This window comes from Lampetra fluviatilis, chromosome 1, assembly GCF_964198595.1.
Source record: "Lampetra fluviatilis chromosome 1, kcLamFluv1.1, whole genome shotgun sequence".
Taxonomy (NCBI): Eukaryota; Metazoa; Chordata; class Hyperoartia; order Petromyzontiformes; family Petromyzontidae; genus Lampetra; species Lampetra fluviatilis.
This window is the reverse complement of record NC_136275.1, coordinates 16,055,674-16,077,026: the sequence shown is the minus strand read 5'-3', so window position 1 is coordinate 16,077,026 and position 21,353 is coordinate 16,055,674. Positions and strand designations below refer to the sequence as shown.

The 21,353-nt window shown below is 41.5% G+C and overlaps 1 protein-coding gene across 5 annotated transcripts in view; it reads left to right on the top strand.

Moving 5' to 3' along the window:
* The window catches only part of LOC144933143 (protein TANC2-like), a 95,398-nt gene extending 74,589 nt beyond the window's left edge, over positions 1 to 20,809 (top strand). For 4 of the 5 annotated variants that reach the window (XM_078857735.1, XM_078857744.1, XM_078857752.1 and 1 more), the window contains 13 exons: positions 1,025 to 1,133; positions 4,136 to 4,258; positions 6,394 to 6,630; positions 9,683 to 9,868; positions 10,708 to 10,801; positions 11,843 to 11,976; positions 12,172 to 12,295; positions 12,410 to 12,585; positions 13,017 to 13,149; positions 13,871 to 13,962; positions 14,538 to 14,684; positions 14,885 to 14,985; positions 15,146 to 20,809. In XM_078857735.1, coding sequence (XP_078713861.1) covers positions 1,025 to 1,133; positions 4,136 to 4,258; positions 6,394 to 6,630; positions 9,683 to 9,868; positions 10,708 to 10,801; positions 11,843 to 11,976; positions 12,172 to 12,295; positions 12,410 to 12,585; positions 13,017 to 13,149; positions 13,871 to 13,962; positions 14,538 to 14,684; positions 14,885 to 14,985; positions 15,146 to 16,793 — 3,304 coding nt within the window. In that variant the 3' untranslated portion in view covers positions 16,794 to 20,809. The remainder of the gene's footprint in view (positions 1 to 1,024; positions 1,134 to 4,135; positions 4,259 to 6,393; positions 6,631 to 9,682; positions 9,869 to 10,707; positions 10,802 to 11,842; positions 11,977 to 12,171; positions 12,296 to 12,409; positions 12,586 to 13,016; positions 13,150 to 13,870; positions 13,963 to 14,537; positions 14,685 to 14,884; positions 14,986 to 15,145) is intronic. The other variant, XM_078857769.1, reaches the window with a different exon arrangement.
* Positions 20,810 to 21,353: the final 544 nt, after the last annotated feature.

Here is a 21,353-nt window from a genome sequence, read left to right as displayed (position 1 = left end):
CATCTTTTTGTCATGGAAGTGGGAGCTGGGAATAAGGAGAGCAAGGGTGAAAGTTAAGATGGAGAGAGAGATGGGGTGGAAGTAGGTGGCATACAGTAGAGAGAGGAGAGGAATAATGAGGAAGGGATAGGTAGAAGAGGGGACAGACAAATAGAGAAATAAATTACATCGGAGACAAAGCGAGAATTTGAGATAAATTGGGATATACAGTAAAGAGAAAGCACGAGAAAGACGGAGAGAGACTGGGCTCTATATAAGGTTAAACGTTTAGTTGACTGGCTTGCTGGGACAGGACGGACACATCCAAAGGATGTGTCTGTTGCTAGTTATAGAAAAAAAATACTTAACCCGTCTGTCGTCAATGTCTGATAAATGCACAACCCCAACTATTGCACGAGTTAACTAAATTATGTTATATAATTCAAGTTACAGGCAGAATAGCCACTTAAGAAATTACAATGAGTATACTTGTTTTACATGTCTCATACAGTAATCAATTTTAGTGTCAACATTTTACAGTGTGTGCTGTACTAAGTCAAACCACACATTTAAATAGCATCAGGGTTAATAATGTGTGCTTGTATCGGACTCTCATCAGTTCAGAGATAATAATCGCATCAAGATTCAATTCTCAAGAGGGTGCTATACAAGATGGAATTTTTTCTTGAAATGTTTATGAATTTGGTAGGAAACTGAAGCAGCCAAATAAAAGCCTAGCATACAAGGAGACTGGTCAAACATACACAAGGACAGATCGATAAGTGTGCTGTACTGCAGTCTATATTCCACTTTGTAGCTGTCCAGGTGTGTATCTCAGGTGCATGTTGATCCCTGTGTGATTTATCAATTTTGCGTGCGAACTGTGAGATTGCAAGTAAGTCCAGCTGTACCTAGCATAAGTGTGTTCTACCCTTTGAATGTTTGCCCTTCACATGGATGGTTTGGCTGTTGTGGGTTTCGAGTATAGGTTTATCTGCCTTCACCATCTGTTACAGCATCATTGTTGATGTGATTGTGTGTGCAGGAGTGGTCATGCACTGCTGGCCATGAGCTTCTCGCGTCAGGAGGGAAAGCTTAACCGACAGCACACGATGGAGCTGGGCCACCACGTCCTCAAGGCTCACATCTATAAGGCAGGTCTCATCTGCCATGCAAAGGCGCACAGTGTTTTGTGTGCGGAACTCTACAAGAAGAAACGGATCTCCAAGAAGAAACGGATTCATTCATTGAGATTCCAAGACGAGTCCAACAAATGTTTGTCTTTTTAATAACGCTAGCTTTCTTATACATTTTAATTAATCTTAGCATGTACTACATTTTAAAAAGGCCAGTGAATTGACTTCATTTTGATGATTTAATTTCACTCATGCACTTAAGTTCATACTGCCAGAGTTCATGCAAACAACCCTTAGCAACTTCTTGGTTCTTTCGGTAAAGTCACGTAGAAGGGACGGCTGCTTGCGTTGTGGCCGAAACGTCGTGAGAATTATTTTATTATGTTTTATTTTTATTATTTTATTACTTCCCTTATACGTGACTTTACTGAAAGAACCAAGAAGATGAATCCCTGCAGTCACGAAAGCTTTAAATCGAAACCCTTAGCAACATAAAACGTGGATGTTAGCCAGAGAATCATTACGTTTTAAAGGAACACACTTCAAAAGTTTAACATTTTTAGAGGCAGACTTCACCGGCCTGTTTTTTTTATATATGGATATTGAAATATTCGATGTGCAATGATATTTTACTTGCAATCAGTATTAATATGGTACAACATAAAAAAAATAAACTATTTGGCAAATAAATGTCATAATTGAAGGAGAACTATGTTGTATAATATTTTATTTAAGCGCATTGATGCCCTTTTGAAGAGTGATGTCCAAAAGCACTTCATTGGCTCTTGCCCACTTCTTTAATTGGTTTTCTTCTGCTCCCTTTTGCAGCAATATTTCCTGTAGCACATTTGCATCTAACCTATAAATGTAATTTTTTTGTCTGTCCATCTGTCTGTCTGTCCGTCTGTCCATCTGTCTGTGTGTGGACGCAACTTGCGAAGGATTTGGCTCGCCATCAGTGGGGTTTATATCTTTTTAAAAAAGTAGCCAGGTACCACGCCGGAAGCCCCGCGGTGAGCCAGCGCTATTCCATTTTCCCATCCGTCAACTTTAAAGTAGTTAAATAAACAATGTAGTGATTTTTATTTATTATTTAATGATTTCTTCCCGCAGCACTAAAGCTGCCCGAGCGTTGCCCCTAGAAATGCACACGCGTCATTGGTGGAGGGGGGGGATTTCTCATTCGTGTTCAAAATGCAAAAAAAATACACAACGCTGAGGTAAAATCAGCAAAGTATAGGGTTGGTAGACACTAATATTATAGGGGGTGATGGTGGGTGGGGGGGGGTAGTGGCTCAGCCCCCCGCCTGCCAAGGTGCCACCTCGGCTGGCTGGACAATCTAGGCGAGGGCGGGGGCTCTGCACGGGAATAGGTCTCACCACGGCACTGTCAGTTTAGTAGTTTGTGCTATAGAGTCGATATATACTGCTATAGAGTCAGAATGTACTACTGTAGTGATAGCAGGTGCCACCTTAGTCAGTATGCACTGCTGTAATCATAGCAGGTATCCACCACAGTCAGAATGCACTTCTGTAGTGAAAGCAGGTACCACCAAAGTCGGTATGTACTGCTGTAGTAAAAGCAGGTATGACCACAGTCGGCATGCACTGCTGTAATGAAAGCAGGAACCACCATAGTCGGTATGCAATGCTGTAGTTAAAGCAGGTACCACCAGTCAGTATGCACTGCTGTAATCATAGCAGGTACCACGACAGTTAGTATGCACTATTGTAATCATAACAGGTACCACCACAGTGGGTATACACTGCTGTAGTTAAAGCAAGTACCACTAGTCAGTATGCACTGTTGTAGTGAAAGCAGGTACCACCACAGTGGGTATGCACTACTGTAGTGAAATCAGGTACACCACAGTGGGTATGCAATGCTGTAGTTAAAGCAAGTACCACCACAGTCAGTATGCACTGTTGCAGTGATAGCAGGTTCCGCCACAGTCAGTATGCACTGCTGCATAGACACAAAGAGGTGTGTTTATGTTGTGTCTTTCTCTCTGTGTCTCTGTGTTGTCTCTCTCTGCTTGTGTGTCTGTCTGTGTGTCTCCGTGTCTGTGTTTTATCTTTCTCTCAAACTTAGTCCTATCTGATGACGACTGCTTGTGTTGCAATCGAAACATCGTATTATATTATTTAATGTATTTTCTTTCTACGTGACTTTACCGAAAGAATTCTCATTTTCCATTAAACCAAGTGTTGTAGGGGCACTTCTTTATTTCGTGAAGCTGATTGTAGAAGAATGCAGCAAGATGATCACTGAAGTGTGCGACATGCGAGAGCGTCACGGGCGATAGCTCGAGTGGCAGCCTACCAATATCGGCTCATCAGTTGTCATGAGGGTTGCCATGGCACTTAGCAGGTCAGAGGCTTGAGAATAAAAGAATAGGGAGCATCAATTTAGTGTTTTTTCTATTAAAAGCCACAGCTGGCTTGCTCAGTTCAGTGCTGCAGAAGTCACTCTTTTGGAGTCGGAGACAAAAAAATTGTGATAAATTGTCTTTGTGTCTTGGTTATTTCCCTTTCACTGGACTGTGACTGGCCACAACCGTATGGTATCCATGGCTTAGCTCATTGTAGGACTTTCTTTTTGGGTTCAATGGCAGGAAAGGTTGTGAAAATGTTCTGTTAATGTCACAAGAAGCATCGGTCTGTTGAAAAGGCAGACGTGCTTGCAGCTCGCGCGGCAATGCCAAAAATAAACTTGCCTCTAAGAGCGGTTATAACTAATATCGCGGCTTAATTAGTGGTCACCACCAAATAGTATGTTAAGTTTATCTTGCATATTTAACATAAAATAACGTGTTGCTTACTCTTACATTTTTCTTCTCTAAATGGAGTTGTTTAAATAAAAATTAGCAATACATGAAGATGAAGTGATGTTTGGAAAGTAATAAATGTTCACTTAAATTTTGTAAAGAATGTGCAGAAATGATAACATGCATTTGGCTTGCTATACTAAAGCTTTGATACATTGTTAATGTTATTTGCACCCTCTGCTGTATTTGCAGGGTTTGAGCAAGAAACTCGGTATCTCATCTAGCATCCTGCAGGCTCTGTGGGTGGGGTACAGCACAGACAGCTTGTCTGCTGCGCTGGCCTCACTCCGCAACCTCTACACGCCCAACATCAAGGTAAAGATTCAGCCCAAATGGGCTTTGCACCTGAGAATATTACAAATATCAGGTTTCAATCTTGCCAGCTCTATATACTTTCGGTTTTAATTTTACATTTGATGGCCTGAGGCACATGTTGAATGATGCAGTATTAACTAATATTTTGTCGACTATTTTAATAACACCCTTTGTCTTATTTATTAAGAAAGGCATTGCAAATTGACAAGACTGTTTTCCAGAAAATCTTCTCTTGGATGTTTGTTTTTCTTAAGTATTTCAACATGTGGGAAGAAACTAGACTAGTCATAGCTGTGCTGTTTTTATAAGATTGTTTACTTCATTTAGACATTGAAATAATATCTCTAACATATACATTGACATAATAGGATCATAACTGCTATAATTGATGGATAGTTTACATTTATGATTAATTTGGGGAGTTGTGTTCACTGTAAGTACATTTTTGCCAATTATATTTGTCACTGCAAAAATATGCCCAAGGGATGTATTCACATTTTTATTATTTCCAAATGGTATGCCATAAGCTTATATTGCTACTAGCAGAAGTACCCGGCGTTGCCCGGGTGAAAAATATATTTCTTAATAACCTTACATGTATACACAGATGGGCTGCTACCCCTGCCCCCCCCCCCCAGCCACGATCTCCTCGGCCGCTGTGCAGTAATATGTACGGCCTATAGTGTGGTGGGGTGTCGAGGCCTAGTACCGTGCAGAGCCTCCGGCCTCGCCTAAATTGCCCACCCGGCTGAGGCTGGGTACTGGGGCCGTTACCCCCCCCCCCCCCGCGCTACAATAATACTGTCTAATCGCTATAATTTTATTATCTACCGACCCTATAATAGTAATTGCACACATTGGGGTGGGGGGGGAGTGAAGAGGACGTGAAACTTTGATGAATTTACCTCAGAGTCGCGTGTTAATGCGTGCGCATATTTTTAACGGGAATTAAAAATGGCGTCCACCCCGCAGCGAATGCGTCGCTACCCGTTGCCAGGGGCAACCGCCGTGGAAAACCAAACGGACCAATCGTGTCTCGCAAATCCCTCACATTTCGTCCAATGAAACTGCGTATGGTCCGGCGACACACAGACAGACAGACACACAGACAGACAGACAGATTTGCGATTTTATATATATATAGATAAGCTGCTGCTGGTGTGAAGGTTTACATGGCCAGTCTATTTTTTACTGAAACCTGCCTGCCCAAATCTTTAAGCCATATCTGTTTTTTTAAATGCTTTATATTAAGTTCGCTTGCTTGCTTTGCTTGCGTGCTTGCTTGCTTGCTTGCGTGCTTGCTTGCTTGCTTACGACCGTGCAAATCTTTCGGTCGTTTTTTAACCCACTTCCCGTGATCCAATCGAGCTGACATTTTCCACACAGACTCGTTGTGCGAGACAATTAATGTTCGTGAAAAAAAATTCCCAAAATTTTACACTTTTTAGGCAAAAAAAAATTATTTTACATATATTCAAATAGAACGCATTCATGGCTTTGGCTGAACGTCACAGTGTAAGAGCCCACAGCGTAACCCCTCCACAGGCCATGGCGGAGTAGCGCAGTTGGTAGCGCCCTCGCTTCCCATGCCAAAGGTCGCGGGATCGATTCCCGCGTCCTCCACAGGCGAATATATTTTAAAATCCTTTATATTAAGTTCGCTTGCTTGCTTAGGACCGTGCAAATCTTTCGCTCGTTTTTTAACCCACTTCCCGTGATCCAATCGAGCTGACATTTTCCACACAGACTCGTTGTGCGAGATAATTAATGTTCGTGAAAAAAAATTCCAAAATTTTACATTGTTTAGGGAAAACAAATTAAATATTTAATTACCAATTTCTTAATGGTGGCAGACAATCATCTGACCCATAGGTGGCAGCCATCTCAAGCCAGAGGACGAGAGGACTCTAGCCGCCATGCATATAAAGGATTTATAGTGAAAAACTTTGTTTTTACGGGTTTACTTGTTTCTGGTTCTTTTTCTCTGTCAATCTCCATTTCACTCGCTACCTACCTGTCTGACTGTGTCTCGGATTTTCTCCGCACCTCGTCAACTCGAGTATTTCCCTCTCGTGCTTCCTCCTCCCGCTTCCATTTCTTCGCCCGTTTATTTTACACGCTTTTCTGATCTGCAGGTGTCTCGGCTACTAATTCTGGCGGGGGCAGACGTGGATTTCCGCACAGAGGCACTGAGCAATGCGCCAGTGCTGTGCGTGGAGTCCCACTTGGGCTACAGCGAGATGGTCTCCTTGCTGCTGGACTCGGGCGCTGACATGGACACGGCCAGTGAGAGTGGAATGACACCGCTGTGCTACGCTGCAGCTGCCGGGCAGCAAGAAATTGTCGCTCGTCTCTGTCGTCGCAGTGCCAAAGTAGGTCTATTTTTACAGCTGCCCTAGCCTGTGCATTTGTTTGTTACACTTTAGTAGCATTCATAGTGGTCCGTCTGGATTTAAATCATGCTCTAATTATGCGGTTCTTATTTTTTTTCCAATGGTGTCCCTCAAATCAGAGACTGCCCCAGCCCTAAAAAAAACCAACTAATATTTCACAGGCTACTGTATGGAGAGAGCACATGTCCACACCCCTCGTCAGTGCGGTGTTAGTAAGGCATGTTTCATATTGTGTTTTGTCGCCGCAACGTAGTGTGGACATTCAGAATTTCTCCTGCACGGTCTCTATGCCGCAGTCTGCATCCCCCCCATGAAAGGCGACCCACGATTTAAGAACCACTGCTCAAATCATTACCAAAGAAGTTAGTTTTGCCTCATTGATAATTAAAAAGGCGTAATTATTTAGTTTCAACAACCTCGCAGTCAATTCTACAGCCCTGCCTTGTGCACTCGTTTGTTAAATTTTGCTGGTTTTAAGAGGTCGTCTGCAGTTGGGAATGTTACCATAGTGTAATAATTAGCACACTGGACTTGGAATTCAGAAGTCACCGATGCGATCTCCCAGCGCAGAAATTGAAACAATAAGCAAGTTTGTTAATATGCCCCACATCTGTCCGCCCATGAGTATGAATGGTTATACCACAGTCTATTTGGCAAAGGGCAATGTGTGATGGGTTCTCTCATTCTAGCCAGGCCAGTGTGGAAGAGTAGGCCAATTGCCCTCTTGAGACACTCTAGAGCTCCCTCTCGTGGCAGCAGTGGCATGAGTAAGTAATTGCAATGCTGCACTGTCATAAAGAAGTGAGTTTAGCTCTCTTACTAGTTGTAACGCCAATCTCTTATCTTAAATGTTCTACAGGCATTTACCAATATTTTAGGATACCTTTACATATGTTGTGGATTTTATTTAAAGTTGACTTAGGATTACGCATGATAAATAGACTTTCATGACCAATATTATCAATAATAGTGTTTTTTGGGTTAAATCGCGTAAATATAAATGTGTCGTTAAATTCACCACCACCCGACAACTCTGCCTGTCGCCTGATGAGGCTGGTTGTAATTACCGCCGAAACATCGTACTCAAATTGTAAATGTTGTAGGTTTACTCTTCAACACACCGGTGTGCTGAACTAGTAACTAATTGGCATGTTTTGTTTACGTGACAAACCTTCCTAATTGACTGTGTGGGCGGTGGCAGGTTTAATGACACTTATATTCATGCAATCTAACCCAAAAAAACCTCCATTACGGATTATGTATGACATTTTGGTTTCTGAATTATATTTGTAAAGTGTTTCGTTTGTCAGCAGATAGTTAAGAAACAAATGTTGTTTATTCTTTATTTGAACTTTCGTGACTGCAGGAATCCAAACTCTTTAGCTGGGAAAGCGCTTTCCCAGCGCTTTCCCACCTGATGATGGACGCTTGTGTTGCGCCAGAAACGTCGTGATTTATTTTTTATTTTATACCTACGTGACTTTACCGAAAGAACCAAATAGTAAATATTGTAAATTTAATTAACAGTGATTTATCAATTTTAAACAAAGCCAAATGAACATCTATATATATAAAAGGGAAATTTGTGAATATGTGTATCTGTTCAAAATGTTTAGCGTACTTCCTGCCATGCAACAAACTTGAAATTTGCCATGTGGGTACTTTCCAGACTGTACATCATGCAAAAATTATAAAAATAGACTTTGTATTTTTTTTTGGGGGGGGGGGGGGGGGGCGCAATAATGCATATATTTTGCACGGAAAGTGAGCTGTGACGTCACATCTGTCATGTCACTCCCGCAAATGCAGAAGCGTAACGCAGTGTGCCTGCTATGTCACGCACCCCCCCCCAAACCTCCACCCCCCAAACCTTCACGAGTAAAGTGCCATACAAATGTGTTTCAGGTCTAAGGCGTTCTTCGTGCAGCATTGGTTTATTATTTCAGTCGTTTACTGCCGTACGCACCCTGAAAGTTGTGTGTGTCTGCAGCAAGCGCGTGTATGTGTATCTATGGACGCACGCGCGTGTGTGGGGGGAGCGGTAGTGTAGTGGTTAGCGCACTGCGCTACGAACCCGGCGACCCGAGTTCGATTCCCGCTCACGGCCACCACCGGTGACGATTATTGAACTGGTCCTGGGCCTCACCTAGGTCGATTCAGCCTCAAACGAGTAACTGGTGTGGTGTGTGAACATCGCCACTGGGGGGACAAAGGCGGCCGGGCATGGTGAATCCAATAAATATTAAATACCCTCATTAATTTACCTATAGATAAGATGGCATCATTATGTATTCCTTCATATGGCTCTTAAGTCTCACAACTCTTGAATGATAAGTAACTTGAATGAAAAAAAAAAACCTATATTATGGATGATATTGATCGCGAAAACCTACGTGTTAAACTGATAAGTAACGTAAACGGAAGAACGTAATCAACCAAGTAGGGTGTTGACTGTTACGTTAGCATATTATTTCTAAGTTTACTAGGTTTGTTTTCTCATTCATTCGTCCCTGATGATGATTGCTTGTGTTGCAATCGAAACGTCGTATGATATTATTTTATTTCTTTTTTCTTTCTACGTGACTTTACCGAAAGAACCAAAGAGTAACTCCTGCAGTCACGAAAGCTCCAAATTAAGTCTGATAAGTAACGTTCAAAATGTGGCAGAATTTCACATTGCCCATTTACGAACACCTCTTTGTCAATCCAGCGGTAAATAAAGGTCTTTATAATTTTTGTGATTATGAGGTTTGATGGTACTTCACCCGCTCCTCAGTTCGATTGATGAAGAGAGGGGTGCTCAGAACCAATTCAGACATCACTAACCGTTCACTAATGTAGCCAGTAGTCTTGGGTCACTAGGTTGATAGTGTGGCGAATGACCACTCTACCCTTCATTGTAACTAAGTGTAGCATATTTATGATTGCATATTAGATACCAATAAGAGGAGATGACACGAGATTAAACTATCTCTGCACAATGATGGACAGTAGCAGTGTCCTCACATGAAGCCTCTAATTGTGCATGCAGCTAGCACACGTGGACCGCAATGGGCAATGTGCGCTGGTGCACGCCGCACTGCGGGGTCACCGCTCGATCGTGGAGTTCCTGGTGAACCAGGACTGGTCCTTGGCTGGGCAACAACCCGGATTGCCGCGCAAGGGACAGGCGATGCAGCAGGGCCTCACGGCTGCTTCCAGCATGGGCCACACTGAGGTGCCCAGATCTGCGCACCCTCGAATGGGCACAAACTGAACGGCAGATGGATGATATTGTTCATGCTGTTTTAAGTGCACGACACGCTACATTACACGACGCAATTTGTTGATCAGCAGGTAGGGTACATTGTGGGTACTTCCAACCTGTTCCAAAATGTCTCACCGGCATGGAAGAGTGGGCCAAAAATATTATCTTGAGCTCCTTCTAGAACTACTTATGGTGGAGGACCTTCCTCCAAAAGTTTCAAGAACAAGAGCTGCACATTTACCTTTTACACGCTTGAGATGCAATGATTCTCCCCCCCTCCCCAAGTGAATCAATGAATTGTTACGATTAATGCTCATGATTCAATTAAATATTTGATTATTTTTTGCGTATGGTGGTGAACATCGTAGCCATATAAAATATATGTACATTAAATATGTATATATTGTGCACATGATACATGTGTTTTGAGCTTAAGAATTGAAATGAATAAATTCATCGATGTATCATTACATCTGCCCTACACATGTTTGAAGAAAACATGACCATTACACAGTATATGGAACACTTATAAAACTAAACTCACAGAGCGCATGCTCACAAATACAAATATCTTAATTCAAGTGTCTGTTCGTACCATGAGAGGATGTTCTGATATGTCAAGGACTGTGCAAAATGTATCTAAGTCAATCCCACATGAGGCCAAAGTATTTGCAACTTCATTTTGATGGAAGGATTTATGGATTTATTTAATTTGCTTCCTGTCAACCTGTAGACTTGATGTATGCCATAAGAAGGGTAATGAGCGCAGAAGCCTGCATGAAATTTAATATCTGTGTACCTGTTTGCAGGTTGTGGAGTATCTGTTGGATTTTTCGGCTGATGAAAAGAAACAGGAGAATCAGTCACAAATCGATGCCTTTGACAGTCTGTGGGGAGAGACCGGTCAGTCACGATTCAGTTCACGTGATGCATACTAAAGCCAAAGCAGTAAAATGTGGAGACTTATAAAATCAATATTTTACACTGAATTCTGTTTTGTTTGTGTTTTTTTATTGATATGTATGCTTTTAATTTAGTAGCAAAAACATTGAAATATATGCATGAGCAGTGAATTAAATTTGGTGTTTGATTCTAATCTATCCTTAATATAGTCATCCAATATTTATGCAAATTTTGACAGGATGCGTCTTTGTTTATTTTTTGGGTAAGAACACCAATCCAGTATTTAAGCTACACGATTATTATGTTGACTTCCTTACTGTCTTCTTTGATATACTGTGGCTCTTCAATGTACTTTCAAAGCCATTGGTTTGTTTATTGCCTTTTTACCTGACATGGTGTGCACTTTAATTCATGTTGGCACATGTGATTGAGCAAGCTTTGGGTGTCTCCTATATCCATTATTAAACCCAAAGAGACATGAGGTCACCTTGAGGATGTTAAAGGCCTATTGCCAAATAGCACAGAAATAGAGAAATAGGGGACGGTATGGGAGTGCACTCGCCTATGAATTCTGCATTGGGAATAAAAATTGGTATGCAGTAAGAGACACGTTTGACAAATATAAAGTACAGCAGACAGGCAATTGAAGGCACTGAACCACAAAAGGATATCTTGACTGCTTAAGGGTAGCTGCCCACATTGCACATCACGACCGCTTGTCAAGACATGCTTAATTGGATAAACTCAATTATTACTGTTTGCCTTTGCAATTTCTTCATTGTTGACGATGATTGATTGACATGATGCTTTCATTTTTAATAGAGTTCTCCTCTAACCTCTAACCAATATTTAAATTGGGTGGTTGTGCTACTCTAAAATAGAAATGCAGTCTTTATGTTTAATGGAATCAAATATTATTTGTATGGTTCACAACAATTCTCTACGTATTTTTTTTTTACTCCCTTGCTTGTGCTTAAAATTCAATGAAAATACGTATTCAGAATTGATATAAGTGTCGTTACACCCTGTCGCATCTGACAGCACTCACTGCAGCCAGTGGCCGTGGCAGGCTGGAGATATGTGAGCTGCTGTTTGAGCGCGGAGCCACGCTTTCACAGCCCAACCGCCGTGGGATCAGCCCCGTGTTCAGTGCAGCGCGTCAGGGCCAGTGGCAGGTATGTATGTGGATACTCTTGCTTTTCTTGTGCATAGGATTGAGCTAAATCCTCAATGACTACTGCATTGATTCTAATGTCATCCCACCAGTAGTTCAGGTTGGCATCACTAGACCTGGTGTCCAGCCGACAAACACTAAGTTCGGGCATTTATTTAGGCCACAGTGGATTTTGTTTCATTTATGTTTTCTCTAGGTAGTGGACTTACTGCTGAAACGGGGTGCAGAGGTGGATGCTATGGACAGGCAGGGTCACACAGCTCTCATGGTTGCATCCTGCGAGGGTCACATTGGAACAGTGGAATACCTCCTTTCCAAAGGTACTACTACACTTTCATGGCTCGTGCTACCTTATGGTGCCACAAAATCGCATCCGTAATCTCACACTGTACTTTTCTTGGGCAGCTTATTGATGGTTTGTCACCATTGTGCAGGTGCGAGTATCGGATGTGTGGACAAGGAAGGACTCAGTGCCCTCAGTTGGGCCTGTCTGAAGGGCCACCAGCCGGTGGTGCAATCTTTGGTTGGACGTGGTGCCGCCATCGATCATACGGACAAGAATGGGCGCACGCCACTCGATCTCGCTGCTTTCTATGGTGATGCTGGAGTGGTAAGCACATCCCACACTTGGGCTGAAAACCACCACATCCACAGTAATGGAAGCTAATTTTGCTATATTTTTATGATGAATAATAGCTTGGATAATTAAAATCAGTAAAAAAATGTGCATTTTTTATAACATGGACTGCATATCTTACAAAGCTATAAACCATTCACTTGTCAACACTTGTCAATTTCAAGGACAGTGCATACATTATCAGAGTTATGTTTTTTGTTTGCATTCTGACTGCAGGTATTGTGGTCAATGCAAACATGACTCCTTGTAAAAAGGTGTCAGTTTTGTTGCCAGATAAAAGGGTAAAAAAACAATTATTATATTAACACTAGTGTTGTTTCACCTACTTTCACCAAGCATAGTTTTTTCTCAATACAGTGACTAAATAGTCAGTCAGTCTTGTGCGATTTGTGTTTGTGTAACAGGTCCAATATCTGGTGGAGCATGGAGCCATGATAGAGCATGTGGATTATAGTGGCATGCGCCCACTCGACCGTGCTATTGGATGCCGGAACACCGCTGTGGTAGTTGCCTTACTGAAAAAGGGTGCCAAGCTTGGTAATATATGTACTACATAACTTGGGGTGGATGTATCTGTGCCAAAATATAACACATTCACTTCATAATATAAGAAAAATGCTAAAAAAATTTTGGAAAGTTAAACTTACAGCATTGGCTAAAGTTGTTGTTATTTGTGTTAATACCCAGACATTATCCTCTTTGGTTCTTTCGGTAAAGTCACGTAGAAAGAAAAAATAAATTAAATAATATCATACGACGTTTAGATTGCAACACAAGCAATCATCATCAGGTACGAATGAATGAGAAAAAAACCTAGTAAACTTAGAAATATAATGCTAACGTAACAGTCAACACCCTACCTGGTTGATTACGTTCTTCCGTTTACGTTACTTATCAGTTTAACACGTAGGTTTTCGCGATCAATATCATCCATACACAAGCGACCGTCTTCAGGTGAGGACGGTCGCTTGTGTTGCGATCGAAATGTCGTGATCTATTAATAATTTTCTATCTACGTGACTTTACCGAAAGAACCAAAGAGTATGGATTCCTGCAGTCACGAAAGTTTCAAATCAACCCAGACATTAGTCTATTGAGTGAAATTACGAAGTTATCACAATGTATTTCACTTGTACTTTTGCACTGGAGTTATATGCCATGTTATATGTTAAATATTATTTAAAAATAAATTATGACACTAATAATGATACGTGCCCACTGTTGTCTCGTTTATTTACCCTGTATGTATATATTTAAGGTCCTGCTTCCTGGGCTATGGCCACCTCAAAGCCAGATGTCATGATAATATTGCTCAACAAGTTGATTGAGGAGGGAAACTTCCTCTACAAGGTAAAGCAGTAAATTACATTTGAAGTTCACGTACTTACAGTGCCGAATCTATGATTTACTGGTAGGTAGGGTGCTTTGTAGTACAGCGCTGCACCGCGTAGTCACAGCAATTAACATATAACTGCGCATAAACAGACTTTAGAACGTGGACACTGAATCGGTGTTCCAACATGGCCATTTGTAATTTGCTTTGAGACAAACACAGGCATAGGGCTTAAACCTGGTATCACAAGAATAGATAGTGATTGTAAACCTCTTAAAACACAGCGCCAGAGCCTGAACCTACCATCTGACATGCTTAATCACTACTTGGAAAATACATTCATGAACCTCGTAAGAGACAAACGTCCCAGCTCCAGAGCTTGAACCTAGACTCTCAGAGGTGCTGTGTAAATACTCTGAAACGTCACCTGTTATTCTAGTTAGTGATTGGCTTCAATTCACAGTTGCCCATGCAGTAGACTTTGGGATACATAAAACGGTGGAAGATCAGACATACAGATATATAAAACTGCTATAAGCTTGTATTCCAACCAGACTGATCAAAAAATGTTTGTCTTCATTTGGTATCACAGGCAGGACGAATGAAAGAAGCAGCCCAGCGCTACCAGTATGCTCTGAAGAAATTTCCCCGTGAGGGCTTTGGTGAAGAACTGAAGACCTTCCGTGAACTCAAGGTCACCTTGTATCTCAATCTGTCACGCTGCCGTCGCAAGATGAATGTGAGTCCCGAGCTGTATCATCAACAACCAGTGAATTGTTTTCTTTAGTACTATGCACAGCCTTATTATTATACTTTAAATATGACAGTTTTTATTTTTAGAGTTGAAAAATTTACCCTGCGATCGAATCATCATAATACTATGACTAATAGTCATACAAAATACATGTTGATGTTGAGACTAATATTTTGTTCAATAAGGATTATGGAATGGCAGAAGAATTTGCTACAAAGGCTCTGGAATTGAAGTCAAAATCGTACGAGGCTTTTTACGCCCGGGCTCGTGCCAAGCGCAGCAGCAGGTGGGTGTTGTAGCGGTGCATTCAACAAGGCTTTAAGAAATAATTCCTTGCAGCTCTGGCATTTGGTGTAATAGAATAGCATATGTTTCACACAAGACACACAAGCCTGTGATATATTTCACACAAGACAACTGACTGTGGCTCACCTTGCGCATCCCAGACAGTTCATGGCCGCGCTGGAGGACCTACATGAGGCGGTGCGCTTATGCCCAGAGAACCGGGAAATTCGTCGCCTACTCGCACGGGTGGAGGATGAATGTCAGCAGCAGCTCCTGCTTCCACAGAGCCAGCAGCAGCAAGTACAACAGGAAGGAAACTGCACACAAACTGAAGAGGGTTACTATGCTGAGCCTCCCACTTACGGTGGAACCAAGGAATATTTTCCTGTGGCAATGCCAGAGGATGCCAATGGCAAAGTAGAGGATTCTGATGAGGATGAGTCTCCGTCTTCTCCCCAAGCTTTGCGTTCTCGCCCGACTTACCCATCTCCCATTGAGACCTCTCCCTGGTCTGATGCACTGCAGCAAGAAATGAGAGTTAAATGCAACTTGGGGTCAGACATTTACGGCAGAGCTGAACTCAGGCCTGGGGAGGGTACTCAAATGGTTCCTCGATCACACCAGGATGCCGCTGCTCGAGAGCAAATTCTTAGAACCCAATCGGCCCAACATCCCTGGCTGGTTAGCAGAGGAATGAATGTTGGATTGGGAAACAGAATGTCACAATATGAACCTAAAAGTCCAGCGATGCAGAGATCAATGGAATTGCCCTCCTCTGCTGTATCTCAAGGCAGAGTTTTTCACCAAACATCCCTGAATGTTGCGATGAGTAGTGGTAGGCCAATGCTAACTGGTGGCAACAGAGGACTTGAGCAGCACCTGTCGATTTTGGAAACAGAGCCCCACGTGAACAGTAATCATCCTCTGTCAGATTTAAATGCAAGTGTATTTGAGTGCAAAGAGCAAGAGAAGCCCAAGCTGTGTAGGGAGTCAACAATGGGAGCTTATAGCTGTCCAGGTCAACTCATTCCCCTGGAAGTGAGGCCGCATCCACCTACTCCTCGTCCTTCGCTTCATGTTATGAGCACTGGCCTCTGCAGCTCTTCTCTCAGTCTGATGGAGGCAGGGAATCCCCAGTATGCCTGCAGTCCCCAAGCTGAGGTGCGCATCCGTACCACATTGGACCTAAAATCGCTGACCAGTGCAAATAGCATTGGAGTTGCTTGCAGTGGAGGTGAGCACCCTGGTGTGATATCTCCCACACAAGATTCGAGACAGTTTGTTTTGCCTGACAGCAAGTCCCGCCCGACACCCTTCATGGGAGTCAACGACAAACGTGCTCGGGCCCATCAGTTGCAACTGCCACTCGTATCAGCACAGCAGCCAACACCACAACAGCAACAGCAGCAGTCACAAAGTGGCAGGAAGTGGGTCACATCATCGGTTGACGTTATTGTGACAAGTCCCGTCTCTGACTCACCCCTCTCCTCCGCGGTATCACCTCCAATGAACAGCCTGACCTATTACAACAAGACAAACAATTATCTTGAGCAACAAGAGGGCACTGACATTGACTCACCACCTTTGCCACATCAGCAAAATAACAACAACATGCATAACGGACGATGCCTTATGCAGGAGGAGCTCTCCACAAATGATGAGGATAGGTCATCAAAGCCAACTTCACTCTCATTGCAGGGATATCAGGATGGAGTGGGCCTCATTGTACAGCATGTGGTCAAGGATCCCAAGCCACCGTGCACCTCCCCACTAATTCCTAAACGCCCTTTTGTAGAGTCGAATGTATAAGGCTGTGGCGAGCACACTCTTAACTGCATCCTAAATAGTTTGTCAAGGTCAGTTAAAACTTTGCCACAATCCTCATGCAAATCGGTGTGGCAAAATATGAAATGATGTAAATAGAAAATACATAAGCATGTGAAAATATTGTGCATCCCTATATCTAAAAAAACGATTGTACATTTAGCTTTAGAGTTATGTATTATTCATGGTATGCATTACTGCTGCAAAAAAGCAGAAAAGCATAATCTAAGAAACTATGTAATGTGTTCCTCTGAGTGAAGTGCTTGACCTTGCCAGGTTTAAAACAATCTACTGAAAATGAGCCAGGGCTTTTAGCCAAAAGGTAATTATTCACCAATCTCAACCATTACTGGATACACTTTGCATAAAAATGTAGAAGAATACACTAATAGTGAGCAGAATCACAGTTTCATTCATGCCATTCAAGGGCTCCTGGACATGCCTGTATATATATAGCTCGTGTATCAAATTCTCCCGTTTAGAAGAAACTTGGTATGGTATTGTACACTGAATGCACATTACACGGTTTTTTCTTGTGTATTATAGTGGTGTCTACTGTATAACGAAGCCCACAGGTGTATTGGTAGTTTCTTAATCTGCCAGCAAAATTCAAATAATCATTTGGTGATGTAGTCGTAGTAGTGCAGCGATCACTGTCCCTACACTTTCCAATCTGGATGCACACGTATCAATAAGAGCACTGTCCTTAAAGGGGATATTAATCCTGTTCCCTCATTTGTTTTCTTGCAGATGTCAAATGCCCCATTGATGTGCGAGCCCAGTTAAGGGAAGATAGTGCTGACTTTTTTACCTTATATTTGTCATCTGTGCCAGGTGTGGCTTCAAACAAAAGTTTTCCCACTCCGTATTTATGAACTGCAATTGACCACACATGGCAACAAGTTAAACACAAGACAGTACATGAGTCTTATTCCTCTCTTTTACTCTTGGTATGAGCAGGGCCCATGTCATGGGTCTCGTGACATCGTTAATCGTTCTTGCAGTACCCGTATTTCCCGCTAGAGGGTAGGGTAGGAACCCGGTAAATGTGGTTGGAGTGTGATTCATGCAGCATGAGCGTTTCAAATTACCCATGCAACTCAGGGTCTCTCCTGAGACGGCCCCTTCTACAGAAAGAGTATCGCGTAGCTAAAGGAGCCAGGTGACACATTGCAAAACGTTAAATACAAAGAGACATGGTTGAGCTTTTTTGCAAAGCTTACGTGTTGTGCTCTTGTCATGCTCGTACAGGCTCTCGTATGAATGTGAATGAAGCATTAACATGCAGAATTAAATAGTACACTTATTTTTCAATGCAGAATTGAACTCTGACGTATTGCCACCAGAATTGTTCACTCTGCAAAATTGATCGCCTCATTAGAAGGACTCAAATTCCATTACCATTTACCTGATGGCAATTCAACCCATGGAGGATGTTATGCTGTGCACTTGTGTTGTGTCTGTACATTATTATTAATATTACATTTATGCGTAATATATGTACATAAATGAAAATGTTGCCTTGCGGATAACTGCAAACTTAACTGCATTTCTTGTAAATATGCATTTGGTGTAAATTATTGAAAACATGGAATGCAGTAGTATTCACAATGTAGTCAGATGCATTTTCAACTGCCAAAATATGTATATATAATAAGTATGCTGAAAAAAAATGTACCACCAAATAGTTGCACTGACTGTGGAATGATGAATGATATATCATTGTGAAGTGCACTTTACTGCAGTATTTAGGTGGCATAGTGCTGACAAACAACGTGTTGGTCTTGATGTGCTGTGCACAGAGTTTAAGATGACAAACAATTGTTAGGTATCACGATCAAAGTGCTAATGTGCAAGCTATATCTGGTTAGTAAATATATTGCTTCTATTACTGAAGGAAAGTGTATGTATGCAGTCTTTTTTACGTGTTTTTGTTTTATATTGCAGCACATGTGGTACACAACAGTTAATGATTACATATTATGGATATTTGCATGTTTGTTTATTAACTTGACAGTAACCTAATGGTACACAGTCCTTTCTCATCTCACACCATACCCATAAACCCTTCTTTAAAAGAAGTGAAAGACTTTTTGTCAAATATAACTATATAAATGTCAGTTGTCCAAGTGGATAGATGTCTTTTATTTGTCGGGCAGTTGAGGATTCGATGTGAATGTCGGCTACAAAAAGCCGGGTGCAATCATCACCTTTACTGTTGAATTTACTACATTATTTCCATTGTGTTACCCAGCATGTGTAGCAGCCCTATGGGGTATAAACTGAAAATAATCTGCTATTCCCATTACTCGAGTCCTTTCCACATCATCCAACAACAATAAAAAAAATTTGTAAAAAAAACTATTGCTAAATGTTATTTTAAAAAAATAGTTGTTCATTTCATATCAAGTTGCATCGGCATACTTTTGTGCGTGTGAGCTTGTGTTTTTTGCATCCTGTGTAGTTCGAAGATTAAAATCCAGGGCAAACCCATGCACGCTCACACCCTTTTTCTGGAAATGGTTTGCAAATGTCCAAAATGGTTTTAGATGTAATAAAATAACACATTTGATGCGCGATTGTAAACTAGTTTGTAACTATGACAGCGTTGTGTAAGGAAATAGCTATTTTTACACATGGTCGTGAAAGTTTAATTGTTGGTACTTTAAAATGGATATCAACCTATGAATTTCCAACAGGCACCCAACAACGTATACGCAAGAACTTAAATGAATGCTGTAATGCTGGAGTATATGATTGTGCATTTCATCTCAACATGTATGAATAAAGTATGTTTTTCCTGGTAAATGTGATCTCATATTGGTTAGGTTCAGATACGGAGATTATTAAAATCAATCAAATTACATCATATGAACTGGGTGGATCCTGAAAGATGGATGAGATTTTAGTGGTGCAATCTGACTGAATAATGCATATGTATACACTCGGTGACCATAAAGCCCTGCCTTTGTTTTGGTGTCCCTATGCTGTACTGTATTTGGAAATAAATGCATCTAAATGGACTATCAACCAATGACCACAAATCACTCAGATTTGTATCGATCTCGTCACCTCTTGAAGCTAAACCGTGCATTGAGGCCCTCATCCAGCAGCTGATTGTGCATATATGGCGTATCCTTTCAAATCAAATATTCCTTGCATTCCAAAAGGTTTGTTTTGTTGGAATTGTTTGATTCACTTAGAGCAGATGGCAACACCGATTAGTGCATTCCAACGTTGTGGTTTAGATAAAACTAAAATAGTTGAGTGTATGGTAGAAGATTGTGTGCCAATCTGAGGAGACGTTACAAGCATGGATGAACAAGTTAAGAAAAAATCGACAGCTTTTGCGATATAATCTAAGCCAATGGTTCTTAAGCGTTACTGCAGCCTTGCACCCCTTTGATTCTCAATCGTAATTTTTTAAAATAATTTTAATACGTAGGTTTAATGAAACAAAGTAGTTGTACTTAGGTGCCCTTAATTTGTTTCGATGATTTACCTTCTGAAAAAAAATCTGGTATGTCTTGTATCGCCAGGCGGTTCGTGGACTTGAGATCGAAGCCTTTAGTGAATTTTTTTAAGATGGACCACAAGTGTGCGCAAAATAAAGGACTTCAACGCAGGAGTAAAAAAAAACGTTGACTAACCGTACATTTTAAGGCATCAAAAAAGATTCGTCGTGAAGATGCATTACAATCAGGGAAGGGCTTTATGATCAATATTTTAATTATATTATTTGCAGTGCATGTTACACTTGTTTTAAAGGGGTGTTATTACTAGTCTACTTGTAACATTTTAAAAATACTGTATACATATGGTCACATTCATGTGTATTGCTCAATGATTTGTCATTCCCATCCAATATTTTGAGGGGACACTGATCATGATTGCAGACCTCATTTTGTCGTGTTCTCTAAATGTTGTATTCTCTAAATGAACCTTATGGCGGGACCCCGGGGTCCCAAATAAACGAAAGTCAAAATTAATTTATTTTTGGCGACTCCTTCCCACCTAACACATAAATGCCGAGACCCACCTGGCGCGGATTATTCTGTTATGTCCAAGCGCAGCGAGGATAGATGCGAAGAAGAAACAAAACGTTTAAACTTTGTCACGTAGAAAGAAAATAAGTTAAATAATAATAGAATACGACGTTTTTATTGCAACACAAGCAACCATCATCAGGTAAAAATGAATGAGAAAACAAACATAGTAAACTTAGAAATATAATAAATCACAACAGAGAGTCGGCTAACAACAGTCAACACCCTACCTGGTTGATTACATTCTTCCAATGATTGTAAATTTGAGAGAGAGACAAAACATAGACGCATAGACAGACACACGCAGAGAGAGATACAGAGAGAGACACAGAGAAACAACGCCTCTGTCGAGGCCTTAAATAGAGAGAGAGAGAGAGGAGGGGGTTTGGAGCAGAGAGAGAGGGGGGTAGAGAAATTAGCATTTCAATGAGAGAGTTGTGTGGAAATCCTCCTTGTAGTGGCTGGAGGAGAGAAAATGGACCGATAGACAAACAAACCT